This window comes from Peromyscus maniculatus, chromosome 1 (genome assembly GCF_049852395.1).
Source record: "Peromyscus maniculatus bairdii isolate BWxNUB_F1_BW_parent chromosome 1, HU_Pman_BW_mat_3.1, whole genome shotgun sequence".
NCBI lineage: Eukaryota > Metazoa > Chordata > Mammalia > Rodentia > Cricetidae > Peromyscus > Peromyscus maniculatus.
In genome coordinates this window covers 137,605,596-137,618,308 of record NC_134852.1, presented here as the reverse complement: position 1 = coordinate 137,618,308, position 12,713 = coordinate 137,605,596, and the positions used below count along the sequence as shown (strand labels likewise).

The following is a 12,713-nucleotide window of genomic DNA, read 5'->3' as shown; positions in this document are numbered from 1 at the left end:
ACCTCAAAGCCTACCCTCAGTGACACATTTCCTCCAACAAGGCCACACTTGCTAATCTTTCTCAAATAGTGCCACTCTCCAATGACTAAGCACCTTGGACTTAACTATCCAAGCCGATGGTGGGGACATTCTTATTTAAACCACTACACTGTCATACCAGAATATCATGGACTGGGCGTCACGAACAGCAAACATTTCCAGCCTCACAGTTCTGCGGTTTGGAAGTCTAAGGACAAGTGTGAGCAGGGCTGGTATCCGGTGAGGTACCGTGGAATATTAATCTAAGATGTGTTACATTCGTTTATGCTGTGGAATATTTGTTTAATGGTGCAAAGACTTGCTGCATTTGTTTGATTAAATAAAATTAACCTGGGGTCAGGAGGCTGAGTCAGCAACTAGCTGACAGGAAGTGGTAGGGAGGAACTAAGAATAGCCAGGGTTCTTAAGTGGGGGTTGAGCAGGAGGATGCCCTGTATTTGGGGAGACGTGAGCAAGGAGAGAAGGTTAGCTGCTTGCTCTTCAGCCTGAGTGAGCAGAATTTCACCTCAACCTTTGAATCCTGAGTTCTATGGGGGATAGAGATCTAGATGGAGTTTCCTTTGGCTGTGACAGCTGCTGCTGACCCGCTGCGGGGGGCTGCGGACTTGCTATTGTCCATAGGAGTTGCCTAAGGGGCAGCAGCTGTATTTAAATGAAAAACAGCAGCGAGGTCCTCTCTTGGGTTGCAGAGCCACCTTCCCGATGTATCCTTACCACGCGTTTTCTCTGTACCTGGGGTGGGAGGAGTAGTCTTTTCCCTCTTACAAGGAGGATTAAGCCAAATTTAATTACCTCCTTCCAGGCTCTATATGCCAATATAGTCCCATAGGGCTTCAAGGTATAAATGGGGGAGGGGAGCACAATCATGAAGTTCAGTTCATAGTAGAGGCTAAAGGACTGGAGTAATAAAATCAAAAGAAACCGAGAAGCCAGGCTAGATTGCACCGGCCTGTAATCCCAGCACTGGGAGATCGAGACAAGATGGAAAGTTCTAGGCCATTTGGGGCTACAGAGGGAGACCCTAAAATGGGACTAAAGTGGAGAGTGAGCAGGGTCTAGATCAAACAGGCAAATGTAGACTATGAGACCGATAGTTTTAAAGGTCCAGAAGAGTTCATTCACACACCCAAAGTCACCCAGCTCAATGTTACAAAGTTTGTCTGTTCTAGCTCATGGGATCGAAAGCCCAGGTCATAGAAAACTCAGAATGGTCCTGATGATATGCTGGATAGGTGTACTTCCTTTTACCTTGAGGAAGCTGGGGTCGAGAGAGGTCAAATGACTTCCTAAGGTCACAAAGCAAGTCTGTGGTGGATCTAGATTTTGTGGAGGCCTCTTTCTAACCCCAAACCAAGGATCTTTCTCTGTTTATGTTCTGCAGACTTCCGGCCTTTATTCTGCCTAACTTCTTTGCTCATTTTTAAAATTTATTTTTATTTTATGTGCATTTATTTTCTGTATTGCCTGCATGTATGTCTGTGTGAGGGTGTTGGATTCTCTGGAACAGGAGTTACAGGCTGCCTTGTAGGTACTGAACTTACTTGAACCTAGGTCCTCTGGAAGAGCGGCCAGTTCTCTTAATCCCTGGGCCATCTCTCCAGTCTCATTTACTCTTTGTGTGTGTGTGTGTGTGTGTGTGTGTGTGTGTGTGTGTTTTCGCGTGTGTGCGTGCACACATGCATCTAACAGATCAAGTGTTATGAAGCATGTAGAATGTAGAAATTAGGAAGACATAGTCCCTGCCCCCAGAGTTCTGCCAGGGCATCAGACACAGGTAAGCAAATGTGGGCATTGGGGGCGGGGAGGCTGAGAAAGGTGCCAGGTAGTTTAAAATAGAAACAACGGAGGAAGATTTCCCTGAAGGACTGTTCACCTGGTGCAGAAAAGAAAGTGTCAGGGCTGGTTGTATAGGTCAGTGGTGGGGTACTTGTCTTTGTGGTGGCTTGAATATGAATGTCACCCATGCCAGGTGGTGGTGGCACACGCCTTTAACCCCAGCACTCGGGAGCCAGAAGCAGGTGGATCTCTGTGAGTTCAAGGCCAGTCTGGTCTACAGAGTGAGATCCAGGACAACCAGGGCTGCACACACACACACACACACACACACACACACACACACACGTGTCACCCATAAGCTTGCGTATTTGAAGATTTGCCCCCCAGTTGACTGTTTGGGAAGGTGAGCCAGCCTTGCTGGAGGAAGCGTATCACCTGAGGGGGTCTTTCAGTGTTTGCGGCCTGGCCCAACTTCCAGTTTTTCCCTGCCCCCATCGTTTCCCCCCTCAGCTTTTTTTTTTTTTTTCCAGACAAGGTCTTTTTATGTAGCCCTGGCTGTCCTGAACTCACTCTGGAGATTCAGAGATCTATCTGCCTGCCTCTGCCTCTGCCTCCCGAGTTCTGGGATTAAAGAGGTATGCCATCCCTGCTGTGACCATCCCTGTCCCTGTACCCCTCTATCCCCCCACCCCCGGCTGAAGGTGTGATTTCTTAGCTTCTTGCTCTGGCTGTCTGCTACCATACCCTTAATGATGGACTCTTATCCTTCTGGAACCATAAGTCAAAATAAAAATCCTTTCTTCTGTAAGATACTCTTGGTCAAATAGTTTGAGGCTAGCCTGGTCTACATGAGACCCAGTCTCAAAAACCAAGCAACATAAGTGCAATCAAGGCCTGTAATCCTAACACTTAGGGTGTCAAGGTGGTAGGCCTGAAAATTCAAGGCCAGCCTGGATAGATGGCAAGACTCTGTCTCAAAATATCCCAAATCCAGGGAGCTGGGGGTATAGCGGGAATGGAGCTTGGCAGTTCCTAAGATTTGAGTTCAATCCAGCATTGCCACCCCTGGAAAAGAATCCATTGCCTGAGCTGGGGAACTGTTGGCCCCTGCTTCCTCCAATCCTAATGCTGTTGTTCACAAACACCCTGGGAAGTTTTTCTTTTTTCTTCGGCTCATCTTGCTAATCCCTTACCAGACTTGCTAAGGAGAACATCTTGCTTCCTTTCTTTCTGCTCATACCCCACCTCTCACCATGACGATGGGACCACACTGGGGCTTGGCATAGAGACCTGTGGAAAACGAAAGGGCTGAAGCTATCTATCAGGAGAGAGGGAAAAAGACGCTCGGGGCTGTAGAGGTGGCTCGGCAATGGACAGCATGGACTCAGTTCCCAATATCTACAGGCAGTTCACAACTACCTGTGACTCCAGGTCCAGGGCATCCAATGCCCTGCTCTGGGGCACTCATGGGCCCCTATCCCCATCCCCAAATGATTAAAAATAAAATCTTTGAATTAAAAGAAAGGGAACGTAGTACGGGTTTCTCACCTCTCTTTGAGCAGCTCGGCTTCCTGCGCTGCCCCCCAGCCTCACCCCACCCCCAGCCCTGGTTGATATATTCAACTTCCTGCCCCACCAGAGGAAGTGGGGAGCAACACCAGGTGCAGCGACAACCAGCAGAGCCATGGTGAGTTCTGGGGCCCCCGAATCTCGGCATCTGGGGCCCAGCCCTCTCCCCCGAGGGTCCCCAAGTCAAAGTGAACCCACAGTCCGCGACTTCCCAGCTTTGGGGCTCAGGTGGTGCCGGGCACTCCTTGCCGTGCCCGGGAGCCTCCCTACTGTCTTCCTGAACCCCCAGGACAAGGAATATGTGGGCTTTGCTGCGCTCCCCAACCAGTTACACCGCAAGTCTGTCAAGAAGGGATTTGACTTCACTCTCATGGTGGCAGGTCTGTGGGCTCTGGGGAGATGGCGGGTGTACTCCAGAGGTCCTGGCCATCCTCCCAGCTGACTGGTAGGCCTGTCCTGTTCACAGGGGAGTCAGGCCTCGGGAAATCCACCCTCATCAACAGCTTGTTCCTCACCAACCTCTACGAGGACCGGCAGGTGCCAGATGCCAGTGGTAAGATCTGTCCGTCTCCACCCCTACAGGCTCCCCACCCCTACAGGTTCCCCACCCCTACAGGCTCCCCACTCCCAAGGCTCCCCACTCCTACAGGCTCCCCACCCCTACAGGCTCCTCACCCCTACAGGCTCCTCACCCCTACAGGCTCCCCACCCCTACAGGCTCCCCACTCCTACAGGCTCCCCACCCTGCTGCTGTCCTGGTCTTCTCTCTGTGGTGTCCCTGGCCTCTTCCTGTGTCACCAGACTGCATTCTTTTTCTTTTGGTCTGGGGCCTTGGGTGGCCACTGGTTTTCTCTGAGACGGTTTCCTCTGCTGGAACGGAGCCCTGCTTCAGAGCCCTACACAGCCAGCTTCTCCACACCCACAGCACGCACCACACAGACTCTGACCATTGAGCGCCGAGGGGTGGACATCGAGGAAGGAGGTATCAAGGTGAAGCTGACCTTGGTGGACACGCCTGGCTTTGGGGACTCCGTGGACTGCTCCGACTGGTGAGGCGGCCATGGATAAGAGCTAAGCCGCTCTCCCACTGTGGATCCATTGTGGGCTGGGTTGTCATGGCTCCTTGGCCTGAAAGGAGGAGGCACCTGTTTCTGGAAACAGTCTGGCCCAAAGTGTCCAGTGCTTCTTCTTTTGAGAAAAAGGTGTCTCTGTGTAGCTCAGGGCCCTCAAATTCATTCTGTAACCCAAACTGGTCTTAAACTCAAAGTCCACCTTCCAGGATTACAGACTTATGCTTTTGGGGAGGGTGTCACATTAGCCCAGGCTGGCCTGGAACTCACTGTGTAGGCCATGCTGACCTCAAATGTGGTGATCTTCCTGCCTCGCTTCCTGGGAGCTGGGATTACAGGTGTGGACCCACCTCACGTCTTGATGTCTCACCCATGCCCTTTCCAGTTGCCCCTGATGACCTTGGTTGGAAGCAAAGAACTTTCTTCCCGCCCACAGGCCTGGCTAGCTCCACTCTGTCCCTTGCCCTGTGATCTTAGACTAGACCTCTCCCCACACTCCAGCTGGCTGCCAGTGGTCCGATTCATCGAGGAGCAATTTGAGCAATACCTCAGGGACGAGAGTGGCCTCAACCGGAAGAACATCCAGGACTCCAGAGTCCACTGTTGCCTCTATTTCATCTCGCCCTTCGGCAGAGGGTCTGGAGGGCACCTGGGGGTCGAGGGACTGGGGAGGCTGGATAAACCTCTGCGCTCTGGAGCCGAGCCCTGATCAATTCCTGCTGCAGGCTCCGGCCCCTGGATGTGGCTTTCCTCCGGGCAGTGCACGAAAAGGTCAATATTATCCCAGTCATCGGCAAAGCAGACGCCCTGATGCCTCGGGAAACTCAGGTCCTCAAGCAGAAGGTATGGGTGAAACCTGACCTTCAGCACTGAGCCTCACCTCGGCTTGGATTTTTTTTTTTTTTAATCTTGAGGTGGCCTTTTTTAGAGCAGGAGTTATTAGGCTAGACTGGGGGTGGGTGGTATGAGGAAAGGGTGTGTGAACCTGCAGCCATGCCTGTAACAGCTCTGAACAGAATGACTATACAGTCCTGGAACTCGATGCTTGGCTAGGGCCGGTCTGAGGAAAAGAAGATGGCCACCACAACTCCTGGCATCTCTTTGGTCCAGTGATGGTGATGACTCCCTGCCCCGCTGTCTTTACAGTGCTTTCCCCTGTCCCACTTCCGGGTATTTTGACGTCTGTCCTGTCTTTCTGCATTTCTCACCATCACGCCTCTGAGGATTTGGTTTGGGTCATTTTCTGTGGCCACCTCTCACAGTCTGTTCTTCACATCTTTCTTTCTCTCGGACTGCTCAGTATCTCTGTACCTCACTGTTTCTGGCCATGCAATGTCGGTTGGTCACACCTCAGTTTCTCCCTCTGTCCGCTCTGAGATCCGGGACCAGTTGAAGGAGGAGGAGATCAACATCTACCAGTTCCCAGAATGTGACTCTGATGAGGATGAAGAGTTCAAGAAGCAGAATGAAGAGATGAAGGTTCGGCGGGAGGACGTGGAAGGGGCAGGGAGGCAGAAAGTAGGAGTGGAAGTGAAAGCGTTGAGGAAGAGGTGTATGCCCAGGAGGAGCCAACGTGACCCCTGATTCCGACCCTGTAGGGAAGCATCCCTTTCGCGGTCGTTGGTTCCTGTGAAGTGGTGCGGGATGGCGGAACCCGGCCAGTGAGGGGACGCCGCTACTCCTGGGGTACCGTGGAGGGTAAGGCCAGGCGTGCACTGAGAGCTCAGTCTGCATCCTATGTGAAACTGGAGGTGGGCTCTAGTCCTGGGAGTTCCTAGAAGCCACAAGAGGGATCGATCCCCGGGCTGCAACAGCGAGATACTCCTAGAGGGCATAGTCTAAGGTTGGAGTTTGATGGAAAGCCACCTGGTCCGCCCTCTAGTGGAGAACCCTCATCACTGCGATTTCCTAAACCTGAGGCGGATGCTGGTACAGACCCATCTTCAGGACTTGAAAGAAGTGACCCACGATCTGCTCTACGAGGGCTATCGGGCTCGCTGCCTACAGAGTCTGGCTCGACCTGGGGCTCGGGATCGAGCCAGCCGCAGGTGAGAGCCGGCCTACTTTGGTGCTTCCATGGCGCCACTCTTTGGGCAAGCCTTCCTGACTGCTCCTGCTACCAGGCTTAACCCCGCCTCCCAGGTCCAACTAAGGCTCTCCCACTCCGTCCCTAACCTCAGGGACGAGGTCCCGCCTCCTCCACCCGGAATTCGCCCCACGGCTAGACCCACAACTTCAGACCCCGTCCTTGTTTTCTGATCCACCCCCCCTCCACTTCTAGCAAGCTTTCCCGGCAGAGTGCCACAGAGATCCCGCTGCCCATGCTGCCTCTGGCTGACACTGAGAAGTTGATTCGCGAGAAAGACGAAGAGGTGAGCAAGCACATCTCTTTCCCTCTAATCAGCTCCCTAGATCCCATTCCGGCCTCGCCCGGTCCCATTGCTTGTAATCTTGCTTCTCACAGCTGCGCCGCATGCAAGAAATGTTGGAGAAGATGCAAGCTCAGATGCAGCAGAGCCAGACCCAGGGCGAGCAGTCAGACTCACTGTGAGACCCTCACCGCCGCCTGTCTGCTCACCGCCAATCTCCGGTCCCACCCCTGCTCTAAACTGCCCAGCGTCCAATCCGGAGACCCAGAGGGTAGGCCCGCCCTTGTATTTGAAACAGGTCCCTCCAATCCGGAAGTTTGTAGCCCCACCCAAATCTACCTTCCGTGCTGTTCTGAGAGGACCGCCCTCCGACTCCTGAAGGCACGTTCCACTTAGGGTATCCCTGTACCTCTAAGTTCTCCATATAATAAAAACTGCTTCCCCCACCCACCCCGAGCTGCCCGAGTCTTCTTCCCAGCAGGAATGGAGCTGCCGGCTGTGGATCTCCCGGCCACTAGTCGTTCTACTCCTGCCTTGCTGGGCAGCCTCCTGCCTGAGTTCGCGCATAAACATACTGAAGTAGCCACCAATTAGAAACAAAGACCAGTTGAGTTTTATTGGGGGTCGGGTGAGAGTTGGGGAGGCTGGATGCCTATCTAGGTCTTCTGAGACCTTGGGTCCCCTATTCCTGGTCCTTAGCGTCACCGTGCGTGATGACATAGCAGATGTTCTTGTAGTCTACGTTGCCGCCCACGTCTGGAGGGAAGGCTGCCCACATGTTCTTGATCTGTGGGAAGGTACAGGAGTAGGGCTAGGACCGGTCCTTGAACTCCTATTGCTCGAGTCCTTCCCCTTCCCAGGCCCTCCCCAACTCACCTCCTCCTGGGAAAATCTGTCACACTGTGTGGTAAGCAGCTCCTCCAGGCTGAGAAGGTGACATTCGGGGAGGTGAGGTTGGGTTCATGAGTCCTGTCCCCTCTCCTTGCCACCAACCCCCCTATTCTTCCCCGAAACCAGGGTGGCTCCTTTTAGTTTGGCTCATCTCGCAAACGCTGTGGCCTCCTGTCTCAAGTTTCTCCCCTTACTTGCTGTGAAAATGGAACCCTGGGGCTCAGACCCTGCTCACTCATTCTGTCAACCTCGGACCCTGACCTAGGGACTTAGGGAGACCCTAGTGGAGCTACGGGGTGGGGTGGGGGGCACTCACAACTGCTTCTTGATGGTGCCCTTCCCCTCTGGGTCCAGGACCTTGAAGGCTCCAGTGATCACATCCTCAGGGTCCGCACCTGCAGGGTCAGAGGACACATGAGCTCAGCAAGCCCCCCAAGGCCGAGGAAGAGGCATCCAGGGCCTTGGACGGAGGACATTTCACTCACCCTTAAGCTTTTCCCCAAACATGGTGAGGAAGACAGTGAAGTTGATGGGCCCACTGGCTTCCTTCATCATGGCGTCGAGTTCCTCATTCTTCACGTTGAGACGGCCTGAACGGGGCGAGAAACAGGGGTTGGAGTTGGGTGCCGGGGGCCAGAGCGATGCTTCCCCTAGACATATACCAGCTCATTCCCTTTTCCTGTGGGCAGACTGAAGCCCACAGCCGCTGGGCTCCCCTCAGCACCCATAGCTTTCACTGTTTATGGATGGCAGTAAGGAAGGACTCACCCATGGCTGCAAAGGTGTCCCGGAGATCCTCCTTGTCAATAATGCCATCCCGGTTCTGGTCAATGACGGTAAAAGCCTGTGGGGAGCGGGGGTGGGGACAGATGAAGCCAGGATGGCCCGTGGCTTCAGCATTACTGCCCCAGGCAGATCAGATTCTGGCTCTCCGCCAGCTGACCCCCTCCACCCTTCAGAGGACTGGAGGAGGAATTCTAAACCCTCCTCCTCCCTCAACAGGTGCACTTTCCGGGGGCGGGTGGGGGGGGGGGAGGCTTTCCTTAGCTTCCCTCGCTCACCTCCTTGAACTCCTGGATCTGAGTCTGGTCAAACATGGAGAAGACATTGGAGCTCCCCCCTTCGGCTGCCGCCCTTCTCTTGGCCTTCTTGGGTGCCTGTGAGGGTGGAGGTTGAGAAGGAGCGTCCACAGGCCAGTTCCTGGACCCCCCCCCCCCCCCCCCCCCCCCCCCCCCCCCCCCCCGTCCTCGGAGATAAACCAGACTTGTGTTGTTGTTAAAAACAAGGTCTCTATAGCCCCCAGACTTGCTACTTAGCTGAGGATGACCTTGGTCGTCTGATCTCTTGCCTCCATCTCTACCTCCAAGTACTGTTACCAGGGTCACCCTCTTAAGCTGCTACATCCGATTTTATTTGGTTGCTTGTACATGCTAGGCAAGTACTACCAGTCAACTGAGTTACATCCCCAAACCCTCTTTTTTTTTTTTTTTCTTCTTCTTCTTCTTAAGACATGGTCTCACAGCTAGGTGTGGGCTAATCCCAGCACTCAGGAGGCAGAGGCAGACAAATCGCAGTGAGTTTGAGGCCAGCCTGGCCTACAAAGTGAGTTTCAGGACAGCCAGGACTGTTGACACAGAGAAGCCCTGTCTCAAAAACCACAAGGAAAAAAATAGACATGGTCTCACTAGTTAGTCTTGGAACTCATTATTTAGACCTTGGCTTTCCTTGATGTCACAGAGATGCTGGAATTAAACTCCTGAGTGCTGGAATTAAAGACATTCATCATCATCCCTAGCTCCTCTTTCTTCTTTTTTTTTTTTCTTTTTCTTTTTGAGACCAGTTCTCATTATATTGCTCAGGCTGGTCTTGAACCCCTGGGCTCCAGTGATCCTACCCCTCAGGCTTAAAAGCAGTTGAAATTATGGGCATACATCACCACCATGCCTGATCAGATCAGATTCTTGGAGTCCCTTCTTCTAAAGTAACTTTTTCCATCTGGCTAAGGGGGCTTCTTTGGCTGCCTCTCTTATGTTCCAGCTATAGCTCCCGGGTCCCCCATCCTGTCTGACCAGTGCCCTTCTCAAGATCCTTGACCTGCTAACTTGGTGCCCATACCTGCCAGCTTAATCCACTCATTGACCCTATCTGAACCTCTAATTCTCACCTATAAAATGAGAGTGGGATCATCTCACTGGTCCAAGGACTTTAGAGAGAGGACAGAAGGGGACGGCACAGACTTCGAGCAGGTCTAACGCCCTCCCCAAGGTTGACATCCAAGCACACTGTCCTTGACTGAGTCAGCCCACCACCCTATCCTCTGGCCCCGTTCTGGTGCTGAAAGAGGATTCATATCTTACCTGTACTTAGACTGAGAAGCACCAACTTTTTTTTTTTTTTTTTTCTGAAGGGCGAGGCTACCCTGAGCTAATAGTTTGGACTGCAGCCGGGGATTCTCACTCACCATGTCTCAGATCTCCTGGGGGCAAGGCAGAGGCTCCAGCTGGAAAAGGCAGAGACTCTGCTTGGGGCAGCTCTTCTGGGGTTATATAGTCCTGCCCTCACAGCCCGTAATATACCATGGTAACCTTAGCCCTGCGGATACCCACCCCAGATACTAAAATAGCCCGGCTCAGGGGCCTCTCCTTTCTTGGAGGCCTGCAGCAGCTGGAGCCCAGAAAGGGAGGAGGGAGTAAGTCTTGGGATGCGAGTCTCATTAGGGTAGGCAGGAAGGGGTGTTCTTTCTCCCAAAAGGGGACTGGGTTGTGCCAGAAATCAGGGGGGCCCCAGCCAACCCATAGTTCTGGGAGAGATGAACCAGACCTTTGAACCCCAGATCTAAACTCAAAAAGCGTGTGTCGCAGACCTACGATGTGCTTGATATTGTGGGTTTGCTTTAGCAAGTAGGCAAGGGATGCCAATAGCAGACTCAGTGGGAAGTAGGGAAGTGATGCAGGGGAGGGTGATGGGCAGAGACGCAAGGCAGAAGGCACAGCACGTGGGCGAAGGCCGGAAAGGTGAAAGGTCGGCTGTTAGGTTTGCCAGACTTGTGACGGGGCTGGATGTTAAGGGTTGGTGAGCAGATACTGGGGGATGTTCAAGGACAAGCAGAGATGCTGGTGAACTTGGGAAGGGTTGAAGCAAAAGAGGTCCAGTGGGAATCAAGGCTGGACCTCAGAAGAGAAGAGACAAAGACACCCAGAGGGGAGTGCTAGCTGTCACCTTCTCCTAGGTAGCATAGCCAGTGACTTGTCCTTCCTGGGAAGGGACCGGCTCGGCTGACTTTGGGACTTTTAGGTATTCTCTCATCACGTTCTGGGCCTCGGTGCCACATTCTCTTCCATGCAGCAGAAGTCTAGGGAACTAGCAGCAGAGGAAACCCCAGGTTGGCAAGGACACCCATCTATCTCCTCCTGCTCCCTTTAGGACCTGATGTCCTGAGGAATTTGTCTCCTCCCTTCCCCCTCCTCCAGTCCATGCCAATGCCACTAAGACATTTTCTTTTCTGGGCACTGGGGCCCAGCCACCTGTTGTCTCTAAGAAGAGAGAAGGAGCCACCCTAAACTTAGCAGCTGCCCTTGGCCTCCTGCACAGCCCCTCCCTGCCTCAGTTGGCGGCTGCTTTGCCTTATATGGGTACCATGGGGGGCTACGTCATGAAGGAGCCCACTCGTTAGTGGGTTCTGGGAGGTGAGAAAGACTCCAGAAAGGGAATGGAATTGGGGGGATGCTCAGTAAACTTGAATCCGATGGAAAGTGGGCACGTTGAAAAGATCTGACAGGTCATTGCAGGGTCCAGGTTGGGTTTGAGATGGGAGCGGGGGAGTGAGGCAACAAAATTCAAAAGCCAGTGGGGACCCGGGAAGCTGAGAGCTAGGTCTCACTAGAATTCGAGAGTGGCAGATGCTGTATGCATTTTGGGGCCCACTAATCCTGGGGCTCAAGAGAACAGAGAACAGAGGAAGTGGTGTGTTGAGGCTAGGTTAGCTCCCATAAGGTCTGGTCTTTATGATTTTGGCCCGAGGGCAACCTTGAGGGCTCATGAAATTGGAGTCTAGGTTAGTAGATAATGAGTACCGAAGAGATGTCATAACGATAGGGCTTGCTTCTGGGATTCCTCCAAAGAACAGGAATACCAATATGGAGGGTTCATGGTATTGGGGATTCATAGATTTGGGTTCTGAGATGGAACCCTCGAGAATGAGAGGGATAAAGTTTGAAAAATCGCAGCGTTCGGAGGAGAAGCTCAATTTATATATGAGAATTTAGAGAAACCTGGTCTGAGTTTCCTGCCTGAAAGAGGGACTTCAGAGAGATGAGCCTTTTAGAAGACTCTGACTATAGTCTAACTAGAGGCACCGAGGTGGCGAGTACCGGCTGAGGGCACTGGGTTTGTGGTGCAGCTCAGGAGCTGAATGAATGGGGGCCCTTTTGGAAACCCAAGAAGGCCAGCATGAAACTCTTATTGGCTAAGAGCCGCAGCGATGCTCCAGGCCCCTTCTCAGTGATGTCCCCAGCTGTCACCTCCTCTCGCGCTTGTCTCTGGTTGTCACTGACTATTCTTGCTCTGGCACCGCCTGCTGGCAGCATCCCTGCCCCTCGAAGCTACCATTTGCTGAGAGTGTTATCTATCTTCCTGCCCTTTTGCGAAGTGAAGAAAGACCGTCATTGGCTGATAAGTTAAGGGCAGGTTCAGCCCGCCTCGCTCTAGCTGTCACTCCTTCCTGACCCTCTCAGGAAGTCTAAGAATTCTTCCGCTCTTTCTATTGACTGCTGATGCTGTCATCACATGAATAGACGTGCCGGCCGGGCAAGCTGACCGCCTAGACCCTGTTTCATTGGTTCCCTTTTCTCCGTTGCTATTGGCTGGGAGGTCCTAGGCCCTGCCTCTTACGGCCCAGCCCCGGCCTCCTTCCCCGCCCTTCCGCGATCACTCACGCTTCCTCCGTGTTTATTGGCCAGGAGGCTCAGGGTCCCTCTTTCCTATTGCCCGTTTTCTTCGT

General features: G+C 53.1%; 2 protein-coding genes across 2 annotated transcripts; one reads left to right on the top strand and one right to left on the bottom strand.

Moving 5' to 3' along the window:
- Positions 1–2,868: 2,868 nt before the first annotated feature.
- Positions 2,869–7,273, top strand: Septin1 (septin 1). Its single transcript, XM_006977059.4, has 11 exons — positions 2,869–3,502; positions 3,674–3,764; positions 3,851–3,937; positions 4,310–4,433; positions 4,956–5,090; positions 5,180–5,297; positions 5,832–5,933; positions 6,053–6,152; positions 6,337–6,502; positions 6,736–6,826; positions 6,919–7,273. Exons 1-11 carry the CDS (start codon positions 3,500–3,502, stop codon positions 7,003–7,005), a joined length of 1,104 nt encoding a protein of 367 aa, XP_006977121.1. The 5' UTR covers positions 2,869–3,499; the 3' UTR covers positions 7,006–7,273.
- A 140-nt stretch (positions 7,274–7,413) lies between these two features.
- Myl11 (myosin light chain 11) lies at positions 7,414–12,414 on the bottom strand. The gene is made up of 7 exons (XM_076552904.1): positions 10,176–12,414; positions 8,776–8,871; positions 8,483–8,558; positions 8,200–8,304; positions 8,031–8,109; positions 7,700–7,748; positions 7,414–7,610 (listed from the first exon to the last, which is right to left on the bottom strand). The coding sequence occupies exons 1-7, from the start codon at positions 10,176–10,178 to the stop codon at positions 7,506–7,508; spliced, it is 513 nt and encodes a 170-aa protein (XP_076409019.1). The 5' UTR covers positions 10,179–12,414; the 3' UTR covers positions 7,414–7,505.
- Between the last annotated feature and the right edge of the window lie 299 nt (positions 12,415–12,713).

Bases quoted from the DNA above. Each gene is read 5' to 3' on its own strand.
- Myl11 (XM_076552904.1), bottom strand. The intron at 8,110-8,199 runs GTGAGTGAAATG...CTGACCCTGCAG, and splicing joins GTTTGGGGAAAAGCTTAAGG to GTGCGGACCCTGAGGATGTG. The intron at 7,749-8,030 runs GTGAGTGCCCCC...TCACCTTCTCAG, and splicing joins GGCACCATCAAGAAGCAGTT to CCTGGAGGAGCTGCTTACCA.
- Septin1 (XM_006977059.4), top strand. The intron at 3,938-4,309 runs GTAAGATCTGTC...CCACACCCACAG, and splicing joins GCAGGTGCCAGATGCCAGTG to CACGCACCACACAGACTCTG. The intron at 6,827-6,918 runs GTGAGCAAGCAC...TGCTTCTCACAG, and splicing joins TTCGCGAGAAAGACGAAGAG to CTGCGCCGCATGCAAGAAAT.